Source organism: Pongo pygmaeus, chromosome 14, assembly GCF_028885625.2.
Source record: "Pongo pygmaeus isolate AG05252 chromosome 14, NHGRI_mPonPyg2-v2.0_pri, whole genome shotgun sequence".
NCBI classification, from domain to species: domain Eukaryota; kingdom Metazoa; phylum Chordata; class Mammalia; order Primates; family Hominidae; genus Pongo; species Pongo pygmaeus.
Genome location: NC_072387.2, coordinates 41,560,682 through 41,585,602, shown reverse-complemented (window position 1 = coordinate 41,585,602; position 24,921 = coordinate 41,560,682). Strand labels below are relative to the sequence as shown.

The 24,921-nt window shown below is 39.3% G+C and overlaps 1 protein-coding gene across 1 annotated transcript in view; it reads right to left on the bottom strand.

Annotated features, from left to right (window-relative positions):
* The window catches only part of KL (klotho), a 49,996-nt gene that overhangs the window by 4,030 nt on the left and 21,045 nt on the right, over positions 1-24,921 (bottom strand). Inside the window, exons 2-4 of the mRNA XM_054446992.2 lie at positions 7,851-8,361; positions 6,821-7,089; positions 342-1,443 (exon numbers count right to left, since the gene is read on the bottom strand). Of these exons, the coding sequence (XP_054302967.2) occupies positions 342-1,443; positions 6,821-7,089; positions 7,851-8,361 (1,882 nt within the window). The remainder of the gene's footprint in view (positions 1-341; positions 1,444-6,820; positions 7,090-7,850; positions 8,362-24,921) is intronic.

Below are 24,921 nucleotides of genomic sequence, written 5' to 3'. Positions count from 1 at the left end.
CAGGTGTGAGCCACCATGCCCAGCAAGGTTAAATCTTTATGTACTGCTTTATGTACATGAAACAGTTAAGACTGCTGTGGAGCCATCCAAGATGGAAGACAAGAATCTATGCTTGCATAGATCCAGAGTAGGGGCTAGGGATTTCTGGTCTTCTACTTTTAGCTACACTCCTTTATCCTTGGGAAAATGCTAGATATCTCTTGGACTGTTTCAGTGAGGCACAAAATGGATAGCTCTCCATTCCAAGGGTGACAGTGTGTGTTGATGTTGGAGATTTAATCAAGTGTCATGCCCTCTGGTGACATACCCCTCAGGAGATTGCCACAGCTAGGGCTCCTTACCTTTGAGAGCTTCGTTTATGTAATTCTGCATATAATACACCCTCAGCTGGTCGTCCTCAGCATGCAGCCCGTCATCAATTCCGTTAGATATTATATACATGGGGAGGTCTCCGTACTTGAACTTCAGCCAGTTCAGCACTTTGCGCAACCCCCAGGGCACTACCGCCACCTGACTGGGGGAGTTGAGCCATGTGATGTCGGTCATTTCTTGCACTTCCAGGTAATCATTGTATTTTACTGGATCTTCTTTTTCCGAGTCTACAAGGATGGTGGTATAATGGCTTAAAGCCAAAAAGTCAAAGGTACCCTGGATTAGCTTTTTTTCATCTTCAGTGAAATAAGGAAGAAGAAAATTGTTTCTTTGGTTCAGCCAGTCCCTCATCACCCATGGATAATCTCCAGAGCCGAAAATGGGCTCAGCCAGCCAGCCAATGTCAAATTCCAAAACTCTCTCGGCCACCTCTTTGTCCTTTTGGGAGAAAGGGCAGGCAGGTTCTATCCAATCAGCCTGCAAGGCTATGGATATTTTCCCATTCTGAGCATGCCTAAACTTTTCATTGTACACATGCCAAGCCAGGGCATGGGCCTTCAGAAGATTGTGGCCGGCACTGTATGTCATGTTCCTTGTATACGGCTCATTCATCGTTATCCAAAGCTTGACATGATGGCCGAGCTCTTGAAAGCACAGTCGGGCGTACTCTGCAAAGGCCAGGGCAGTGTAGGGGTTCTCCCAGGCGCCCTGCCTGGCCAGGAGGCACGGCAGTCCTTGGTTCGGGGCCATAGGCTGCCACAGGGCCACCACCGGGGTGATGTTGACGCGGACAAGCTCACTGGCCATGCAGCGATAGTACTGCAGGATGGTGTGGTTCACCTGGGACTGGTTACCCAGAGGGAGAATCAGGGCCCAGTCCAGGGAGAAGCGAAAATGCGTAACGTGCATTTCCTGGAGTAAAGCGATCTGGGGCTGGATGGCAGCAAAGTCAACACAGTAGGATTTCCTCTTCTTGGTCACAACCCCATCCACTTTAATAAGCCTTTTACTGTGGTGGACATCCCACAGGTAAACATTCAGGTCGGTAAACTGAGACAGAGTGGTATCTACCTGTGAAGGGCAGAGTAAACATTAGCATCACCTGGGCAGTCCTGAGGAAGTAATTCAAAGCAATTATTTCAGCAAAACTAGCCAGGAATATGAGCAAAAATAGAAGCCTTTCTAGCTGAGAATGTGAACTATTTTTCATAAATTGTCAGCTCCTGAGAAAGACAATATTCCACTTTCTGATATGCACACTCGCTTTACCCATAGTTCTAACTCTTCAACTCTTTCTTTAATGTGACCCCCAAAAGTCTGGATTTGGTCACTTCAGATGACAAATGCTAATGAGTCTTGCACACTACTGGTCGGTGTTATGTAAGCAGAGTATCTTTGGGTGTTTTTCTTTTAATATAAGAAATCACTAATGGCATGAGGCTTTCAAATTAAAAAAAAAAAAGAAAAAAACTAGATGAAAAAAAGAAAAAACAAAATGTGAGTGAGTTGGCCAGGTGCGGTGGCTCATGCCTATAATCCCAGCACTTTGAGAGGCCGAGGCAGGAGGATCACTTGAGGCCAGGAGTTGGAGACCAGCTGGGGCAACATGTCAAAATCCCGTCTTAGCCCGGCATGGTGGCATGGGCCTGTAGTCCTAGTTGCTCAGGAGGTTGAGGTGTGAGGATCACCTAAGCCTGGGAGGTCAAGGCTGCAGTAAGTCATGATCACATCACTGTACATCAGCCTCAGTGACAGAACAAGATCTTGTCTCAAAAAAAAGATTTAAAAAACTGAGTGAGTTAAGTAAGAAAATGAAAAGATATTTATAACTAAATTATGTTTAAAATTACGCTCTAAATTGAGGTTTGCTATAGGCAGAAGAAGTGCTAAATAAACAAAACTCTTGCCTTTTGTTGGGTTTAGGGTCAGTGAAAAAATTTAACAAATTCTATCTGACTGATGGTAGAAAGTCTGAGAGAGAGGCCGGGTACAGTGGCTCACGCCTGTAATCCCAGCACTTTGTGGGGCCGAGGCAGGCAGATCATGAGATCAGGAGTTCGAGACCAGCCTGACCAACATGGTGAAACCCCATCTCTACTAAAAATACAAAAAGTAGCCAGGTGTGGTGGTACACACCTGTAATTCCAGCTACTCAGGAAGCTGAGGTGAGAGAATCACTTGAACCCGGGAGGCAGAGGTTGCAGTGAGCTGGGATCATGGCACTGCACTCCAGCCTGAGTGACAAAGCGAGACTTCATCCCAAAAAAAAAAAAAAAAAAAAAAAGAAAAGAAAAAGAAAAGAAAGTCCAAGGAGGTAGAATGTGGAAGGAAAGAACAATATTGTCATCCACCCATAGTGGAATTTTTAACATAGTTAAAAAATTTTTCTAAATTATTCTTCTGTAACAGTGATGATGATTACAGTTCTCAATCATATGCTATAAAATCCTCCCAAATAAAAATTTTAAAAAAGTATTTAGGAAAAGTGGGCAAATTATAAAATCAAAATCACAAAATCATTCCTTCATGTGTCTGCTATGGAGGGAATGCAAAGTGAAAAATCCAGCTGGGAGATCTGCACCCTAAGCCTGTGTTCCCCTCTGAAACAATCCTGTTAGAACAGGTTCCTTGGTCTGATGCTCTGTATAAAAGCAGGGGTCAGAAACCATAGCAGAGGTTTTGTTGCATTTTACGGGCCTGTTGCAAATGCACTGCTATTTCTCTGGAGAGGTAAGTGTGTTTATAAAGAAAAGTCATTAAAAACAGCATGTCAAAGGGAAATTGCCTTTTCTGGAGAATTGTCCCTTGCAGAACACCCACACATGCACTTCCCCTAATGCTGTGGGAATGCTGTCAGAAGTATTTTTCCACTGTGATGCACCCCACAAATCATGTTTCCTTAGCTTTGAAGGAGAGAATATTTGCACGCTCTTTTGAAGTGTTCAGAGTTTGAAGGAATTTTTTGGATTATTTTTATAGAGCTCTGAGTTGACTAAATTCATAACTTCTTTTTACCGTGATTGTTCCAAAACAACAGCTTTTATTCAGTCCATCTGAAAACAAATATGAAAGACTAGGGTATCATTTCTGGAGGAAAAAAAATGTTTCTTGAAAATACAGGACAGGCCGGGCATGGTGGCTCACGCCTGTAATCCCAGCACTTTGGGAGGCCGAGGTGGGTGGAGCCCGAGGTCAGGAGATCGAGACCATCCTGGCTAACACAGTGAAACCCCATCTCTACTAATAATACAAAAAATTAGCCAGGCGCGGTGGCGGGCACCTGTAGTCCCAGCTACTCAGGAGGCTGAGGCAGGAGAATGGCGTGACCTTAGGAGGCGGAGATTGCAGTGAGCCAGGATCGCGCCACCGCACTCCAGCCTGGGTGACAGAGCAAGACTCTGTCAAAAAAAAAGAAAACACAGGACATTTGGGGCAAAATTCCACCTAACCTCCATTAATTTGTTAACTAAGATTTTACTAAAAAAAAAAGCAGTAAAGTTGGACCTTTCAGAAGGAATGGCTATTAAAACATGTATTTAGTATGTTATGGGAGAAACTTTCTCCTAACAGGGACCAGTGTTAAAGAGGCTCTATGTCCTCACTACATAGTGAGTTCAATATTTATATTAACTATGAGCATCCGTGGTTATGGGAAAACAAACCTCTCAGCCGAGAAAGTGGGTCCAAGTAAAGTGATAATCCACGTGAATGAGCCTAAAGTCAGGTTGTGTGCTTCTTAGGATATTATTTTTCAAGTTGTTCAGGTGAAATACATGCCTCAAACACTGAAAGTCTGAAATACTAGCCAGGAGGGAAAAGATGAAGTTCAGTAGTTTAAAAATCACTTCTCAGGACTTTAATATGATGTCTTAAAGCTGTAGAGTACTGTTTGTAAGTGAAAACACACACACCTCAGAACTGACATACAAAGAACTTATTTTGACTATGTCAGTTAGGGAGTTAGCTTGAGAAGGGTACTGTCAATATAACACAAAGCCTGAGATGAAAACCAGAAGAACAAAATAGCAATTGCAGCCTTTCCCCACCAGAGAGCTTCCAGAGAAGCTCTCATCTGCTGTGGGTTTGAGAGTGACTTAATTTTGTGTTTGTTGGGTTCTGCACAGGAGGAGACTCTGCCAGGAGAATGGGTGGGGTCCCCAAGCTGATGAAGAAAAAAGGACCGTGTGGTCTGAGAGAGAGACCTCTGGGGCCAATTAGTGGCTGACCTTAGGTCAGATTCTAAAACAATAGCTTCTAGAGTGTAGTAGGAAAAGGAATTATCTCCCATCTCCCTTGCTATTCACTGCTATACTTATTGCTTCTGACCAGCGTCTTCTCTTCTCCCTCAAGGAAATAGGATGTACCCTTAAGACTTTCTCACTACTTACCAATTCCCAAAGCCAGCACACAGCCCCCTGATGAGGAACAGAGCAGGAGAAGTAGGGCTCCCTCCGACACCCCCAGTCTTGTTCTGCATTCATTCCCACGATCTGCACAGCAATGCTGGCTGGGAGATTGTGCCGCATACAAAGGACTGAACCTGCCAGACTCAGGCTGCTCTCAGAGATCCGTGCTCAGCAGGGAGCAGGCAGAAGGTCAAGAGATAGAACAAGGACCAGGGACCATCCCATCTATCCCCAACCCCAGTAAAGAGGAGCAGGAAGGAGGGCTGCGGAGGTCTTCTTCCCTTTCTCCTTCTCCCCTTCTTCCTCACCAGCCTCACTTCTCCCACCTCAGATCCTCTCTGAACCCCACAGTGGAATCCACTCTGAGGAGGGAAATTAGGATAGGGAGATTTCAAATAGCAGGAGGCTGGGAGAGAAGGAGAGAGTCGGAGCAGGGCAGAAAATTGCACACTGAGCAGGAGGGAGCTCAGAAGGCTTTCTCCTGGGCTCACATATCCTGGCATAAAAGATGACACATCCAGTCATTTTTTTTTTTTTTTAAGAGACGGAGTCTTGCTCTGTCACCGAGGCTGGAGTGCAGTGGCGCGATCTTGGCTCACTGCAAGCTCCGCCTCCCAGGTTCACGCCATTCTCCTGCCCCAGCCTCCCGAGTAGCTGGGACTACAGGCGTCCACTACCACGCCCGGCTAATTTTTTTTTTTTTTTTTTTTTTTTTTTTGGTATTTTTAGTAGAGACGGGGTTTCACCGTGTTAGCCAGGATGGTCTCGATTTCCTGACCTCGTGATCTGCCCGCCTCGGCCTCCCAAAGTGCTGGGATTACAGGCGTGAGCCAGTCATCTTTTAAATGGAAGGCGAGGGTTTAAGTCTGAGACTGCCTGTAAAATGAACTGGATGGTCTGAAAAAGAAGAATAATCCCAACCAGCAAAAAATGTATTAAGGATAGTGTTAATTTATTTCCTTATAAATAAAAGATTTCAATTGGATATTTACAAGAAAACAGCAACCCATTTCACATTCTTCCAAGTGTTTCCTTTCAAGCTGTGATTTGCAGAACCAATGAATTGGCTACCATAACCCAACATGTCAAAGCCAACTGCTTGTCTATGGACACTGAACTCTGTCTCTGTCTTGAGGGCTATTTTCACACTTGGGACTCTATCAGTAGCAATCCCCCAGCCCCGCCCTTGTCACTTACCACCATGCCTGCTTCACTCCATTGCATCATTTGTGCATACATTGTTTTTGCTCAGCACACTCCTTTGCTCCTTTGAAAGCAAAGGTTGCCCTTACTCATCTCATGTACCCTTTACCTGCACTCCCCTTAACCAAGCAACCCGAGCAACTAACACAAGGCTTCGGACACACTAGACATCCAATAAGTGCTTACTAGGGTACCTTGTCAAATGCTGGAAAACAAGTCCCTTCAAAATTTGGGAAATCTAAAAGAATGTTAAGGGCTTACTACTGAGAAGATGCTCAATAAACATTGGTTGATCATTCTGAAGAAATTTCATATCATTTCAATGACTATTGCTAAAAAAGACATCCTGACCAGTGAATCATTGTATCTAGGGTTTACTTTCTTAGGGTATTTCTGCACATTTGTGGAGCCCACAGTTGTGCCTCTGGAGGACTCTGCCTAATGTTCCTGCCTCAGTCTCAGCAGCACCACTGAAACTCGGAGGCTTTGGAGTTCTGCATTAGATCCTGTTCATGAAAAAACTCAACTGCCTTAAAAAGGATCAAAAACCACAGTATGAAAAGAGAGTGTTTTATCTTTTTACTGTCTTAATCGGATCTTAAATATTGATATGCTTTAAATTTATTTCTCTTTGGATCTAACTTAAACAAGATGATGATTGAAAGAGTTTCGGAAAGAAGTGTGCAGCATTCCAAATTGTACCCTTAGTGTGCTCATAAGGAATTGTTTTTGGCTCAAAGAACGGACAATGTGCCATGACAATCAGCCTAGGAAGGAAGCACTACTTACTAGTGATAGGGCTTGGTGAGACTGCTGATTGGTTTTGTCAGCTGACTTACTTGAATGTAGTTGTCAACAACTCCCCAAGCAAAGTCACAGGGAAATGTCCCTTCTAGGGGCTGATTTTCAGGTAAAGGAGGGAAGCCATTTTTCTCTATCAGCTTTTGGTAGAACAAGGCTGAAGACTTTGGCAACAACGTCTTGTCCTGGCTTAGAAAGTCAACATAGAAGAGTCCACGCCTGATGCTGTAACCTCTGTGCCACTCAAAACCGTCCATGAGGGACCATGCGGTGTACCCGATGACATCCGCCCCATCCAGCTTGATGGCTGCAAAGGGAAGAGGGGACAAGAGCAACATGACCCTTCACTGGGCACTTGCATCATGGTTCAAGAGCAGCTGAGCGTTTCCTACTTAAATAAAGTGTAATGCTTCTTGTTTGGTAAGCCAATGATTTTTCTTCTTGACAAAAGACTCTAATCAAACCTATATAACTCTACAAATAAATGCCCTCAAAATCGGCCTATCTAATATGTTTTTTGGATTTCTGAGCACCTTGACAAGATAGTTCCTTATTTATAATAGATGTTCTACAGGGCTGGAAAGATGTCTTATACCACTTTCCATCCTAGACACCCAGCTTTGTGTCTAATGCAACAAATAAATAAATGAAGGCTTTAAAAGCATGATCTGTTTATACTGTTTTCTCTAGGAAACATGGACATTCCTTTTTCTTTAAAGTGTTTTATTCAACCAAAATAACAAGAACTGAAAAACATGTGCAGAGAGCTAGATATCCTGGGATTTATGTTCAATTTAATCTAAAAATGTAGATTAATAACTGAAAGTTGAGTAATTACAAATATTATAACCCAGTTTCTCATCTACAAATGGGTTTTTAAAAATTAATTCAAGTTCCTCAAGACTCCAAATGAGAAAGGTGTTACATGAATGCATTCTACTATTGCCAAAATGAATGTCTCCATTAGGATTTAAAAATATAAATTCACACAGTTTATGTTAGATAATCTTAGAGATTTTTTTTCCAGACGATTTTGGCAGAAAATGAGAACTTTACCCACAATCATACCTTTTAAGGTTTCCATGATGAACTTTTTGAGGTAATACATATATTTGGCATCATCTCTCTTGGTGGTCCCTGAGACAAACCAGCCATTTTCCACAATAAATATTTGAGGATGGTTATATTCAAGGTCAATCCAGGAAAGCAGTTGCCTCAGGTTGGGAGATTCCAGTTGGCGGAATTTCATGTGAGGGTCCAAAAGTTGGAAACTCAAGGTGGGTCCAAAGGAAAGAGCAAAAAAGTCAGCAGTTCCTTTGATGAACTTTTTCTCAGATTCAGTAAAATCAGGCAGAATAGATGAAAGGTTATTCTTCATGCTCTCGGGATAGTCACCATCAATAAATACAGGTTTGGCAAACCAGCCTAGTACAAAGTCCAGAGATTTTTGACATTCTTTGATGCTGTGGTCAGTCATTCTTCGAGGATTGATCCAGTGAGAGCTTAGGGCAATGGACACCTGACCTCCCTGAGTGGGACGGAAAGAAGTATTGTAGAGATGCCAGACTTTGGCATGAGCCTATGAAGAGAAAAACCATGGCAAATTTATCTCTAGTTGTGAGGAGACATGCAATATAATACTTGAATCCCTAACTCAAATTATATCTGTTTCTCATCAAGCCTAACTTAATGACTAACAATATAAAAATCAGCTAGAACCAATACATTATTTCAAAGGTAGGTCACCCCACAGTGAGGTGCTACCAGGACTAGAGTTATTTCCATTGGTTTTTAGCAGTCAGTGGAAAAATGTAAATTCCTTGGGCTGAGTGTGTAGTTATCCACATTTTGAAAAGCTAATGAAATAAAAGAATTTATTATAATATCTTACTATTTAATTGACTTTGGATTATGTACTTTTTAATTTAAGGGTTTCGTGAAAAGAACCAGTGCTACATCTGTGATCACACCAGGAATTTCTAAATAGGATTATATTTTTTATCCTGAGACTGGGAGTTTTCAAAATGACTCAGGTCATTGGAATTAATTTACTGTTTCATAGTCATCTCTCGTAGCTAAAATTCTAACAAGCAATCTTCATTCTTCCCAAGAAGTACAATAAATTAAAGAACTCACTCCAGTATCTAACTTTGGCCTACCCTCCAGAACTCTGGGACAGTTCTGGTTTCCCACAGACCCAGGGTGCTAGGTCCAAGCCAAGAGCAAAAAACAGCAAAACACAGCTGCAAGGAAATTAGTTGTCCATCGTTAGCATGCAGCCAGGAGTTTCGTACGGCAGTGAAAAGGGCTTTGCATCCATAAAACCAACTTTATACTCCCATAAATTCTTACTGACTTCTAATATCTTATTTTCATTTGTTTCCTTTTTATTTACAAAGAAGAGTGAAAATTATAGGAGTTTTTTCTTCCCTATTTAAAGTGAGTTTCTCTTTCCCTTTGAATTCCTTGATTTACTCTCCCTATTTTCCTACAAATACAAGTGTTGTTTATCAGCCTTTATTCCCCTAACATATCCTCTTTGAAAACTCCATTTGAATTCTCTGTTTGACTCCGTATATTCTCCAAAATGATCATGCCAATTTTCATTCCACTCCCTGGGCCTGTAGAAACTCCTTTGTTCATTGAGCCAAACAGCCTCTTCAACATATCCTAAATATTCCTCTCGTGGTTCATTTCAGTACAGGCATCCAAGAATGGCCTCATCAACATTCTTATGGGTTCAGCCAAACATTTCAATGGAATAAGATAGTTTATGGCTAACTTTTCTTTTTAGTTTCTTGGTGAACATATCTACTATGTTTCATTTCACTAAATGTATTTTTTCATGACCTGAAGCAGCTATCTGTATGCTAAGAAGGAAATGGAGAATCAAATGTTAATCAAAAGAATAGTGGCACTTGCTTATGTGGTCTAAGAAACCAGGGTCTTAATCATGCCACATTTCTGTTAGTTTTATGATGTCTCCTACCCTTCTCCATCTTCCCCATCACACCTCCCCAGGTCTCCCTTCCTCATTGAAAGGCAACCTCATGATGTTAACAGTTAAACAGAGGCTGGGCATGATGGTTCATGCCTGCAATCCCAGCACTTTGGGAGGCCGAAATCCCAGCACATTGGGAGAATCCCTTGATACCAGGAGTTCACAACTAGCCTGCGCAAATAGTGAGACCCCATTTCTACCAAAAAATCAAAAACTTAACCGGGTATGGTGGTGTGTGTCTGTAGTCCCAGCTACTAGGGAGGTTGAGGCAGGAGGATCACTTGAGCCCCGGACATGGAGGCTTCAGTGAGCCATGTTCACACCATTGACCTCCAGCCCAGGTGACAGAGAAAGATACGTCTCACAAAACAAAAACAAACAAACAAATAAACACAACAGTTAAACGTAAAATCCATCGAGCAGTCCAGGCTAGTACTCAGCAATTAACCTCTTGAGACCAAAAACCAGGGGACTTTCCTAATTTGATCCCATTTGAGGCCTATGAACAGTCATGTCCTAAATCTACCAGGCACCTTTCTGTAGAATAAGCGCTGAACAGGGAGTGCAAGCGTGAAAGCAAACAAAGAATGTATTAATCTCGGTCAGTTTTGCAGGTAGCTGAAGTCATACAATGGAATTTTTTATAATTATAGACCACTCTTCTAACCTTGAGGACTTTAACAAGGCTCAGAGGAGGAGGTTTAGCAAGGACATGATAAATGACCTGGGCCATAAAGAAAGACATATATGGTCTCTGATGGCAGATAAAGTTCCTGCTCCATCACTCTTTTTTGTTTTGTTTTAAGACTGGGTCTCACTCTGTCACCCTGGCTGGAGTGAAGTGATGTGATCACGGCTCACTGCAGCCTCTACCTCCCAGGCTCAAGCAATCGTCCCACTTCAACCTCCCAAGTAACTGGGACTATAGGCACCTGGCTAATTTCTTTTTTATTTTTAGTAGAGATGAAATCTTGCTGTGTTGCCCTGGCTGGTCTTTTTATTTTATTTTATTTTATTTTATTATTATTATACTTTAAGTTTTAGGGTACATGTGCACAATGTGCAGGTTAGTTACATATGTATACATGTGCCATACTGGCTAGTCTTGAACTCCTGGGCTCAAGCGATCCTCAGCCTCCCACCTCAGCCTCCCAAAGTGCTGAGATTACAGGCATGAGCCACCGCACCTGGCCTTCGTCACTCTTGAGTTGGCCACATTCCTTAATTTGGGCAGGTAAATCTAACTTTCCTGTGCCTCACAGGACTGTTGTGAGGATTGAATGAGACAATTCATGTAAAACTCCTAATGCAGAGTTTGCAACAGTAGGATCTCCATGAATGCCTATCCCTTCTCTCTCTAGAGGATGAACAAATCAAAAGGAATTGCAGGTGGAGGAAACAACCCCTGCTAAGGGATTCAGCCCACAGTAGTGATGTGATGTACTGATAAAACTTGGGGTTTGGAGTAGAAGAGACTTAGGTTTAGATTCCCTGCTCCTCTAACTATGACCAGTGTGAGCCTCACTTACTGCTCTGTACAAGTGGGAATGACATCTATTGTCCCATAGGGACACTGTGAGGATTAAATGACATAATGCAAGTGAGAGTGTCTTTTAAGTAGTTGATTATTTTACAGAGGAATAAATTTGCAGCATTAGAAAGCATTTCAGATATCATTTGGATTAACTGCTCACCTCATGCCAAAACCCTGTTGAATCTTATTTGATTACTCTTTACAGCATCCCAACTTGGTGGTCATCCCAGGCATGGCACCATCTCTAAGAAATCGCTGCAACCCCATGGACCCCCCATACTGTGCTGCATACCCCTCTTCTGGGCACCAAGAGTCTCATACATACTTCTCTCATATCATTTACTGCAGATAATGAGGGGCATCCCTCCCCAGACTGAGCTCCCTGTGGAGTTCCCTCACTCCCTCCCTGGCACACGGAGGCCCCCACTGTCTGTTAAACTGAATTGAACCAGCTTCACCACCTCTTCATGAGCCAGTTCACTCCCTTTGCAGATGGTACATCTGACAGATTAAATATTATGAGGCAGAGTGTGGGAAGGTCACTATTTAGGATGTTGCAACAACTAAGGATGATTAATAGGGCGATGGTTACATATGGTCTTGCAATGCTTTCTAATTATTCCTGGTATGTTAATCTTATAGGCTTGTTGTCTTAAGATTGGGATTTAATAAAGTTATTGACAAGGACTCAGAGAAGTTATTAACTGTATGGCCAAGAACATTCATCTAAATACTATTTTTAATAGCCAAACATTGAAAACAATTGAAATGTCTAATATTCAAATATGTTTACAACGTATGAATGTTTTAATACATGATAGTATAACTAAAGAAATACCATTATTCAGAATAATGCAAAAGAATATCTATTAACATGTAAAAACATTTCTAAAATACTAACTGAACAGAAAAAGGTTATAAAACAGCAAGTAGAGTTTAGTAGCATTTTGATCTGGAGGGATTTATAACTTGTTAAAACCTGTTTTATGGCAGGATTGTGGGTGGTATAATTCACTTCATTTTACCCATCTATATATTTTTTTCATTTCCTACCATAAACATGTATTGCTCTAGAGATTAAAAAAATAAAATTCAAAAAGGGAAAATGGCTCATGGCAGTTGGATGGCAGGCCTGCTTGATGGTTATTAAAAGTCTCTGCTTCATCTAACCCTGCCTACCGGTTCTCCAACTTGCCCTATGGTCTCTGCCTGAAATCCAAGTCCCAGGCACATTGAACCCCACTTGAAGTTCTAAGATTCTCTAGACTTCCATGTTTTTGTAGATGCAGCTCTCTAAGGTATGTTTTACCTATTTCCAGTTCCTTTACCCTTACACCCACTTTAAAACTCAGCTTAGACGTCGCCACCTCCAGGAAGCATTCCTTGACATCTTCCCTCTCCCTAGCACCGATTAAATGTCTGTTCTATGTGTTTCTATGACCGTCCTCTATCCAAGACCTTAACCATATATTATTGCATTTATTTAAGTGTCTGGATTGTAGGTGTTTTGAAGGCATTGAGTATTTTATCTCTCAGATTCTAGCAAAATCTCTGCAACAGAGCCAGTATTCAATAAACAGATCTAGAGGAACGAAGGTTGGCACTAAGAACCAGATCAAACGGTCTAGGACAGAAGCAACATTTTTCTGGGCTGAAGCAGTAAAACTCTCTCATAAGCTACTCTGGTTCTTATTTTGCTTCCAAGACCATGAAAGACAGAGAACTTTCAGGCACATACCATTAAAAAAATAAATTAGAAGGAATTTTATATGGCAGGCCTCTGAGAATAATACTGTATTATCTCATAATGTGCTAATGATTCACTTTGGAGTGTAAGTCTCTCTGGTATGTGATGCCCTCCTTGCTTCCTTCTTACCTTCCATTTAGATTTTGAAACATGGAGTCTGAAAAAAATCTAGAAGAAAAATGGATCTAGAATTCCTTCCTACCAACTAGCTAGTAGCCCCAAATTTTGGAAGTCAAGGAAAATAATTTTGGAAGTCGACAAAAATCCTCTGAATTCCACAGAACATATAGACATTTTCTCTTTAGCTAAATTATAAGCTCCCTGTCATTTGCCTATTCGTATCCCTCACAGAACCCAACATAAAGTTTCAGACAAATAAGCTGCTTTTAAATGGTGGGTGGAAGGAAACTGGTGATGAGCCTCAGGTCCACTCCAGCTTTCTGCCTTGGGTCGTGTTCTAGGTTGAAGCAAATGAAGCCCACGCAATACACAGCAGTATCGCTGAGCTGAAAAGGCAGAAAGCAACGATGAGGACCCTGAAGCAAGTCAACATCCTGAAGAGAAGAAATCTACACAAAGGAAGGGCCCAGAAGTCTGCATGAGATTTCCCAAGGATCCTTGGCTGTTCATGCACAAGACAAGATTTTGTGAGGCTCAGCAAAGAGAAGCAGCCACAGGTCTGGGAGATGAATACCAAAGGTTGGGTAGGTCTGGAAAATATTGCATTTCAGAATAGCCAGAGTAGAAAAATGCAGCTGAGCACTTCAGGCGTCCAGCTGAAACTCAGGACCTAAGTCATTACCTGAGAAGTAAGAACAAAGTTGGAATAGACCAGCTCTAACAAAGACTAAAAAGCCACATCAAGTAAATCTGATAATTTAACTTCTTGGCAGAACTAAATACAACATCCTTTAAAAAGAGACAATATTGACCAGGCTCCCTATAATGTCTCATTCATAGCACACAGAGCATAATAAAAATCTACTAGATATGTGAAAAAGCAGGCAAATGAAACTCTTAATTAAGGGAAACAAAGAAGTATTCAAAATCAACAGAAGCCAAGATGTCCCAGATATTGGGATTAGCAGAGGACTTTAAAATAGCTATTATAAATATTTTCAAGGATTTCAAAGAAAAGATAGATATAATGTACAAATGGAGAATAACAACAGAGAAAGAACAACCGAAGAACACATGAAAATTCTAGAACTGAAAAGCGAAACAAACAAATTTTTGAATGGGATTAACAATATTAATTCTAAATGGAATAATAATAAGAATAAATAATGTAATCCCTAAAACTCACAAAAATATTAAAAGGTTTCTCTAAAAAGCCAATAAAATAAGAAAAATGAATTACCAAAAATTCTGATTTTTCCAAAAGATGCAGAAATAAAGAACAAAAAACAAATGGAACAAAAAGAAAACAAATAGCAGGATTGTAAACATAAACCCAAACATATCAATAAATATTCAAATACACATGGACTAAATGTTCCAAGTACAAGACAGATGCTATGAAAGCAGATTTTAGGGGCTGTGTGCAGTGGCTCATGCCTGTAATCCCAGCACTTTGGGAGGCCAAGGCAGGTGGATCACGAGGTCAGGAGTTCAAGACCAGCCTCACCAATATGGTGAAACCCCATCTCTACTAAAAATACAGGCGCCTGTAATCCCAGCTACTTGGGAGCCTGAGACAGGAGAATTGCTTGAACCCAGGAAGTGGAGGTTGCAGTGAGCCGAGATCACGCCACTGCACTCCAGCCTGGGCAACAGACTGAGACACCATCTCAAAAAAAAAAAAAGAAAGTAGATTTTAGAAAAGTAAGTTTCAATTACATTCTGTGTGCAAGAAATATACTATAAATATAAAGTGACCATGTAAAAGAAAAAGAATGGAAAGAGACATATTATGCAAATGGACAGCATTAAAAATCTGGCATGGTTATATTAATAACAGAATGGAGGCTTTGAACATCACTGTAATTCAACTAGAGCTAACAGACATATATATTAATAGAACATGCCACCCACCTAAAAAAAGCAGAATATACATTTTTCTCAAGTGCACATGATACATTTTCCAGGATAGATCATATGTTAGGCCAGAAAATAAGTCTTAATAAATTTTAAACTGTTGAGATCATAAAAAGTATTGTTTCTTACCACAATGAAATGAAACTAGAAATCAATAACAAAAGGAAAACTAGAAAATTCACAAATATGTGGAAATTGTTAACACACTCAAACAAGCAATGAGTCAATGAAGAAATCACAAGGTAGATTAGCAAAAGCTTAAATGTGTATATACAAAACTAACTGAATATATAACATACCAATACTTATAAATTGCAGCAAAAGCAATGCTCAGAGGAAATTTTATAGCTTTAAATGTCTACATCAAAAAAAAAAACCAAGATATATCTCAATAACTTAGCCTTCCACCTTAAGAAAATAAAAAAGAAGAGCCAACTAAACTCACAGCTAACAGAATAAAGGAACTAATAAAAATTAGAATGGATATGCACAAAATACAGAGTAGAAAAATTATAGAATCAACAAAATCAAAAGTTGGTTCTTTGAAAAAAATAAACAAAACTGACCAACCTTCAAAAAGACTGACTAGAGAAACAAAAAGAAGCAAATTAATGCAATCATAAAAGAAAGTGGTAACTGACCTTTTCTATATATCATTTCTATAATAAAAAGGATTACAAGAGCACATTATGAACATTTGGATGCCAACAAATTAGATAACAGAGATGACCTGGCCAAATTCCCAGAAGCACACATATTACCAAAAGTGGCTAAGGAAAAAATATAAAATCTAATCTAGGTGTAAAAGAGATTGAATTAGTAATCAAAATCTTTCAAACTAAGAAAAGCCCAGGACTAGTGGCTTTAATAGTGAATTGTACCAAATATTTAAAGAAGAATTAACACGACTCTTTTCAAGCTCTTCAAAAAACAGGAGAAGAAAGAACACTTTCTAACTTAGCCTATGTGGCCAGCATTATCTTGATACCAAAGCGAGATAAAGCCATCACAAAAAAATGATAGTTATAGATCAATATCCCTTATGAATATAGATGCAAAAGAATGCAACCAAATACTAACAAAACAAATCCAGCAGCATATTTTAAGAATTATACAGCACAATCAACTAGTATTTATTCCAGGAATGCAAAGATGGGTAAACATAAAAAAAAAAAATCGTTGTAATGCATCACATCAATAGAGTAAAGGGAGAGAAAACCCATATGATCATCTCAATTAATGCAGGAAAAGCATTTTACAAAAATCTGAAAGTCTTTCATAATAAAAACACTCAGAAAACTAGGACTAGAAAGGAACTTCCTTAACATGATTAAGAAAAACATTTATGGGCCGGGCGCGGTGGCTCATGCCTGTAATCCCAGCACTTTGGGAGGCCGAGGCGGGCGGATCACCCGAGGTAAGGAGTTCGAGAGCAACCTGACCAACATTGAGAAACCCCATCTCTACTAAAAATGCAAAATTAGCTGGTGTGGTGGCAGGCACCTGTAATCCCAGCTACTCTGGAGGCTGAGGCAGGAGAATCGCTTGAACCCGGGAGGCAGAAGTCGTGATGAGCCGAGATTGCGCCATTGCACTCCAGCCCGGGCAACAAGAACGAAACTCTGTCTCAAACAAAAAAACAAACAAACAAAAAATTATGAAAATCCACAGCCAACATTACAGTGAAAGGCTGAGAGCTGTCCCCCTAAGATCAGGATGGAAAGGAAGATGCCTGCTTTCATTGTTGCTCTGTAACATTGTACTAGAGGTTCTTGCCAGAACAATTAGGAAGGAAAAAACTATCCAAATTAGAAAAGAAGTAAAACTATCCCTATTCACAGATAACATGATTCTACATATGGAAAATCCTAAAGAATCCACAAAAATCTATTGCAAAAATAAACGATTTCAGCAAAATTGCAAGGTACAAGATCAGCACAGAAAAGTCAGTTGTATTTCTGTACAATAGCAATGAACAGTCCAAAAAGAAAATTAAGAAAACAATTCCGTTTATAATAAATTCCAAAAGAATAAAATATACATAGGAGTACATTTAAACACTCTCACCATTTCTATTTACATTGTACTGGAGGTCCTAGCCAGTGTAGTAAGGCAAATAAAAACATAAAAGGCATGTTGATTGAAAAGGGAAAAACAAACAAACAAAGAAACCAAACTTTGTTGTTCATTAAAAACACGATTGTCTATGTAGAAATCCTAAGGGATTTAAAAAAAAAAAAAACAGAAAAACTATTAAAACGAATAAGTTAATTTAGCAAGTCGTCGGAGTACAATGTCAATACAAAAATCAGCTGCATTTGGCCAGGAGCAGTGGCTCACACCCATAGTCCCAGCTACTTGGGAGGCTGAGGTGAGAGAATCCCTTGAGCCCAGGAGTTCAAGGCTGCAGTGAGCTCTGATCACGCCTCTGCACTCCAGCCTGGGTGACAAAGCAAGCCTCTGTGTCAAAAAAAAAAAAAAAAAAAAAAAAGAATCAATTGCATTTACATACGAAAACAAATGGAAATAAATTTTAAATACAATGCCACTTGCAGTGGTACCAAAACCATAAAATACTTAGAAATAATTTAACAAAAGATGTGCAAGTTTGCTATCATTATTGTGCAAGTTTGCTATAATTATAACACATTGCTAACAGAAATTAAAGAATAGGTAAATAAAGAATAAGATACCATTTTCATGGATTGGAAGAGTCAATATTGCTATCAGATTTCTCCAGATTGACCTATTGAATCAACACCATCTCATCCAGAATCCCAATAAACTTTTTGTAGAAATGAACAAGTTGATTCTAAAATACATATAATAAGAACATAAAACAGCTAAAATAACTGGAAAAAGGAAAAACGCAGTTGAAACATTCACACTACCCGATTTCAAGACTTATTATAAAGCTATAATTATTTAATATAGTGTGATATTGGCATAAGGATAGACAAAACACCAAAGGAGCAGAACAGAAAATTCTAAAATAAACCCACAGCCAACTGATTTCTAACGAATGCATCAGAGCAATTATGTGGCAACAGGAAAGACGTTTCAACAAATGATCCTCGACAACTGGAAAAGTGTAGGAAAAAATTAAACCCCAATCTTGCATAAAAATTTGAGACAGATCATAGATCCAAAGCTAAAAGCTAAAACCATAAAACTTATAGAGCAAAATGTAAGAGAATAGGCTCTTTATCTTGGAGTAGGAAAATACTTCTTAGAACACAGAAAGCACTATATAAATATACATATATTAAAATATCTCCCCTTAGTATGTGATTTGCCTTTACATTTTGCTAACATTTGATGAACAGGTTTTAATTTTGACGTAGTCCAATTTATCAGTTTTTGTTTATGATTAGTACATAATTGACAAAATAATTATATCCGAAATAAATACATAAGCCTACCTACCTATCAGTAGTAAAAGAAAAATAACTCCCCTTCCCATCATGAGCAAAATATTTGAACAGATATTTCACAAAAGAATCTTCACCAATGCTCCATAAACACATAGAAATGTCCTCAACATCAACACTATCAGGAAAATGCAATTAAAACCCCAATGAGTACTCACACCCACTAAGATGCCTACAATTAAAAATACTAACAACAGGCTGGGTACAGTGACTCACACCTATAATCCCAGCACTTTGGGAGGCTGAGGCGGGCGAATCACTTGAAGCCAGGAGTTTGAGACCAGCCTGGGCAACACGGTGAAACCCCATCTCTACTAAAAATACAAAAATTAGCTGGGCGTGGTGGCACGCCTCTGTAGTCCTAGCTGCTTGGGAGGCTGAGGCATGAAAATCCCTCCAACCTGGGAGGCAGAGGTTGCAGTGAGCCGAGATCACACCATTGTATGCCTGGGCAACACAGTGAGATGCTGTCTCAAAAAAAAATAAAAAATGAAAAATAAAAAAGACTACCAACAAATTCTGGCAAGGATGTAAAACAACTGAAAATTTCATACATTGATGGTGGGAGTATAAATAGTACCACCACTTTGGAAAACTATTTGACAGTTTCTTATAAAATTAAACACAGATTTTCTCTATAATCTAGCAAGTTCATACCTAGGTATTTACCAAGAGAAATGACAACATAAGGCCCCCAAAAGACTTGTACAATATTAAGATAAAACTTACAAATTGATATGTTCAAAGATGCTGGCCGGGCACAGTGGCTCACGACTGTAATCCCAGCACTTTGGGAGGCCAAGTTGGGTGGATCACCTGAGGTCAGGACTTCGAGACCAGCCTGACCACCATGGTGAAACCCCGTCTCTACTAAAAACACAAAACTTAGCCGGGTGTGGTGGCACATGCCTGTAATCCCAGCTACTCAGGAGGCTGAGGCAGGAGAATCGCTTGGACCCAGGTGGCTGAAGCTGCAGTGAGCTGAGATCGCTGCCACTGTACTCCAGTCTGGGGAACAAGAGCGAAACCTTATCTCAATTAAAAAAAAAATGCTTATAGTAGCTTAAATCGCAATAGCAGAAAACTGAAAACAACACAAATGTCCATTCACAGGAGAATGTATAAACAGTGTGGTTTGTTTATACAATGAAATACTACTCATTAATGCAAAGAGTGAACTACTGTTCTATGCAGTAATATGGATTAATCTCAAAAAGATTGTGTAGATTGAAAGAACTCAGACACAGAGTACATTCACACAGTTGTTTGATTCCATTTACATAAAGTCCCAAAATCAGTCTATGGTGATGGGAATCACAACAGCGGTTTCCTATAGAGGTGAGAATTGATTAGACGTCACAAGGAAACTTTCTGGGGTGATGAGAATATTCTATATCTTTACTTGGATATTTGTTACAGATATCCATACACATACAGATGTATGCAAGTCATCAAAATTCATCAAATTGCTTATAAAATATGTGCCTCAATTTTAAAGATCTATAGATTAATAAATATATAATAGATTATATAATATCTTCGTCATTGGCGAAGCTATTCAGGTATAGAAATATAATTACCTACAATTTATGTGGCAAGCGAATACTGATTTTCTCCGAAACATAAATTCATCTTTGAAACTACTACAGTAATCTGTTAGTTTAAAAAAAATTATTTAGCTTTTAATTACAGGGATCATATTCATTCAACAAATATTACACTAGGCACTTTTCTAGGGGATTCAAAATATGATCTTGTTCTTATGGAGCTTACATTCTTGGGAGGAAGAGAGATAACAAATGAAAATAAAGCAGAGAAAGGATAGAAGGTAACAGGGATTGGAATGGGAAGGCAGTTTAGATAGGAAATTCTTCTTCAAGGAAGCATTGCCTGAGGATCTGTAACAGAAAAAGTGAAGAATGCTAAAAAAGACTGGGACCTGAGATGGGGGTGTGTGGAAGGAGCAGGGAATCGGGAGGATTGGGCGGAGGCAGTAGAGGGTACGGGAAGGGCATTCCAGGCATAGTTGAGCAAGTGATGAGAGCATAGATTCAGCCAGGCTTTCCTAATTCTGCTCCCTTATTAGCTGTGGGACCTTGGGCAAATTATCTAAAGTCTGTGCCTCTATTTCCTCATCTGTAAAGTAGGCATAGTAATAGCACCTCATGGTTATATCCTTGTGAGGATTAACTAAGTCAATACGTGGAAAGCACTTAGAATTGTAAATGCTATGTAAGTGTTTCTCATTCAAGTGTTGTAGTAATGTTTGATTGGTAAGTTCAAAGATATTTACAGTATTAGGTTGGTGCCAAAGTAATTGCAGTTTTTGCCGTTACTTTTTAAATGGCAAAAACTGCAATTACTTTGACACCAACCTAATAGCTTTAATCACAATAGCAAAAAAACCGAGAACAACATAAATGTCCATTAACAGGAGAATGTATGAACAGTGTGGTCTGTTAATACAATGGAATATTACTCCTTGTTTCCTTGTGACTCCTAATCAGTTCTCAACATAGGAGACCACTGTTGTGATTCCCAGTACATAGAGTGATTGTGGGACTTTATGTAAATGGAATCAAACAACTATGTAAATGTACTCATTGTGCCTGGGTAATGATTGATAAGTTTCCAAAAATCAGTGGCTACTACGTGGAGAATAGGACCTAGGAGGACAAAATGGGAGCAAGGAAACCAGCTAGACAGCTATTACAATGGTCCAGGCAAAAGATCATGGTAGTTTGGACCAAAAAAGATAGTAACAAGTGGCTAGATTTAGGCTATCATTGAAGGCAGAATCTGTAGAACTTGCTGATGAATTGGATGTTACATGTGGCATGTGAGGAGGGGAAGAGGAATCAAGGAACTCAAAGAAAACAAAAAATAAGGAGTTGGGGAAGGGAAGGGATCAAGTTCTGTTTAGGTCACAAGTCTAGCTTTCAATGAAGATGCCTGGTACTCAGCTGAGTATATGAAGCTGAAGTTGGAGAAGACATGGATGGTATCATCAATCACCCAAATATGTTTCAGGGGTAATACTGAATGGACTGCTTTTTGTTATCTATCATTCCTTAGATTTTTTAAAAATTGAAATGGAATAATTCTTAAAGGATTAATTTAATCCTACAAATAATCTTAATTAGATGGACTGAGACCAATGGTGGAAGAAATGAAATGCAGCCCATAAGCAGAAAATAATTCAAACAGCTCATTTATGTCTTCTCCCTATCTAAGAAAAGGGCCCTCCAGATGTTACTTTAGTTCTGAATTAAAGGTGCACACTTTCAAAAAGGTCAAAGGATTGAAAAAATTTTAGAAGGCACTAGAGATTTATTTTCTTTTTCTTTCTGGCACCCTATTACCTCAACTTCAAGAAGATTATCGGGATTACATGTCTGAGGACTTCCTTAAAAGTCACTGCTACTGTGTTGTGTTTACATAAGCATGCCAACTAGCCTGACGTTTGTGTTTGTAGACCAAATTATTTCTCTTATTTCTATCAGCACTATGGTTTATAAGCTGCAGTTCCTTAAGACAGAATTTCAAACAGCCTCCCACAAAACAACCACCTAATAGAACACGTAAATAATTTCCCAAAAATAACTATCTACAACTTTATCCACAAAAAATAGACAGTAGTCTCTGTGTGCAGTTCCTTAAAAGTTGCTCAGGATTTAACCTATGCAAGGGGGCTCATATCTGCTTTCCCTGACACCCAGTTAGACGAATATATATGAACAGGCAGCAGCTTGGCATCCCTACCTGCTTTGGACTTCTTAGCAAATCAAATAAGTTGCATTTCTAGCTCTGAGCACCAAGCCTTACAGCCTTCTACAAAATAACAGGAAGACCAGTAGAATCTCATATAAATGTAAACAGCATCACTTCCCAGCCTAGCTGTTTTGCTACAGCCAGGTCAGTTTCTCATTACTCCTCATCCAGGGCTGTACCTACGTTGGACGCCAACCTACTAGCCCTGAAGTTGCATTCTACTTTTCCTTCATATCCATATCCCTTTCTGCCTTCTGTTTTGGACTTGCCTCTTCTAAGAAGTAGTTCCTAATGAACCCCACTTACTCTTAGTACTATCTTCCCCAATTATTAACTGAAAATTCTCACTTCTTCCAAATTTGGCTCAATTCCCATCTCCCCTGTGAAGTCTTGTTTGGCTCCCCACATGCATTTAGGCATTCTTTTCCCAATGCACCCCACCCACAAGCAGGAGTAAATACCATGCTTCTTCATAGTTCTTCCTAAGTTGGTAGCTCTTCACCAAGGTTGTATTATACTCTCCCACAACAATAAAGTTGAGTGGAAACAACTTGAACATCCAATAATATGGAATTATTCATTCATTTATCCTTTCACTCAAATATTTATTAAGTAACTACTATGGGCCATTTATAATTCTTAAATTAGTTGAAACAACCTAAAGGGCTAACAATAGGGATTAGTTAAAATAACCCAGGAATAAGACATTAAATGAAATAAATTATTAGCAACAAACGATCAGTGTTGATAAATAAATTATAATTTACTAATTTTATGAGCAATAAACGATCACCATGAACAAATATAGCTTATTAAATTACAGACTATAGTTAGCTATAGATAGACCATGTACAGTATTACCTAATTTTGGAATCATATGTACAGATGTAAAATAAATATACATAAGACAGGATTTTAAAGGATTTGTACAGAGATAGCAGTTATAGTCTCTATTGAGTAGGACTATGGGCATTTATTATGTTTTTCTGCTTCTCTGATTTTCTGACTTTTATGTAATGAAATATGTATTGCTTTTTGAATAAGAAAACACAAATTTTTTAAAATTGCAATTTTCAATTTTGGAAAATTTTCTAGTTCAAATTATTTACTATATTGTTTTTCTAAGTTGATGATGTCTGCTCTGCTTGTTTAGCTGTTTTCATTTTTTCCCCCACAGGATGGATGGCATAGATTGTTCCAACCAATTCAGTCACTCACTTTTCAATGATTACTTACTGACTTCCTAATCTCCTATTGTTATACCTTTCAGTCATTCCAATTTCTGAAAAAAATTGTTAGAAATGTTTTAAAAATTCCTGGCATACCAAAATTATTAATACTGGGAAGTCTAGTAACTGGGATTTATTTTTTACCAAATTGTGTAGTTGATTAAATTATTCTCCACCAAAATGTTTTTGACCATGTTGCATTTCATCAAATCATCTGGAACTCTCCCAAAAAAACTGTAAGATCCAAATAATTAAGCCAAACAACTGGACTGTCTTTTCTAGCCTGTGCCACCTCTGGGGCAGATGGGTTAGGGGAAAAGAGCCGTTAAAATATCCCCCCATAGTGGAATCTGGCTGGTGCTTAGGGAGGGCAATGGAGTGTCTAAGCATGGAAACTATGATTACAGGAACAGATATAAGAATTTACCCAATGTGTTGTGAAAATGATGATATCAACCTAATTAGGCTACAGGATTAATAGTTTGTGGCTTTTAGAAAATAAGATTACTACAGACAGTATGGGGCCAGAATATGAAAAGTTTTGAATGTGAAGTTATTTGGATTTGACAGAATAGGTCACAATAGATTAGCATAAATTTCTGAGACAGTGATGATCAGTCATATGCTCAAAATCATCCATTGCAGAATGCATTAAAATGTGAACAGCTGGATGTGGAAAACTGGCAGGATACTGCCAAAACACAGATACAATTAAGGTTCTGGACAAAGGTGGTGACTACTGAAAAGCAAAACAACACGGCAATCTGAGAGATGTTTGGAAGTGCAGAATAAAAAGAGCATGGTGCATTAGTTACACATTGCTCACATGCTCATGAAGAAATATTATTCATGAGCTGGGTTGGGCTCCACTGAACATGTCTTCTGCTCTGGTCTCATCTGGTTGATCTAGGATGGTGTTGGCTGGGGCAAATGGGACAGGTTGGTTCTGCCCCACATGTCTCATCCTCCAGTGGACTAGCTTGGGCATTTTCTCATGGCAATTGCAGAGAAGCAAGAGACTAAGCAGAAACTAATAAGCACTTTCTCAGTGTTTGCCAGCATTATGATTGCTGGCTAAAGCAAGTCACATGGATAAAGCCAGAGTCAAAGGAGAAGAAGGCCAGAGTCAAAGGAGAAGCTGAATGGACACCTAGAGTAGAGGACACTGCAAAGTTACATGACAAAGGGCATGGATACAATGAAGAGAGGACAACATTGGGGCCTTTAATTCAATCAGTCTACATCACATTGTAACTCACTAGACCTAGGCATTAAAAAATAAAGCATTAAAGTTGACAGCTCATGCATAGTACACAGCTAGACCAAAAAATAAGTCAGTCTGGAAAGGTGAAGATATTTCTTGCTTTCTGGCTGGATCTACAGGTTCAA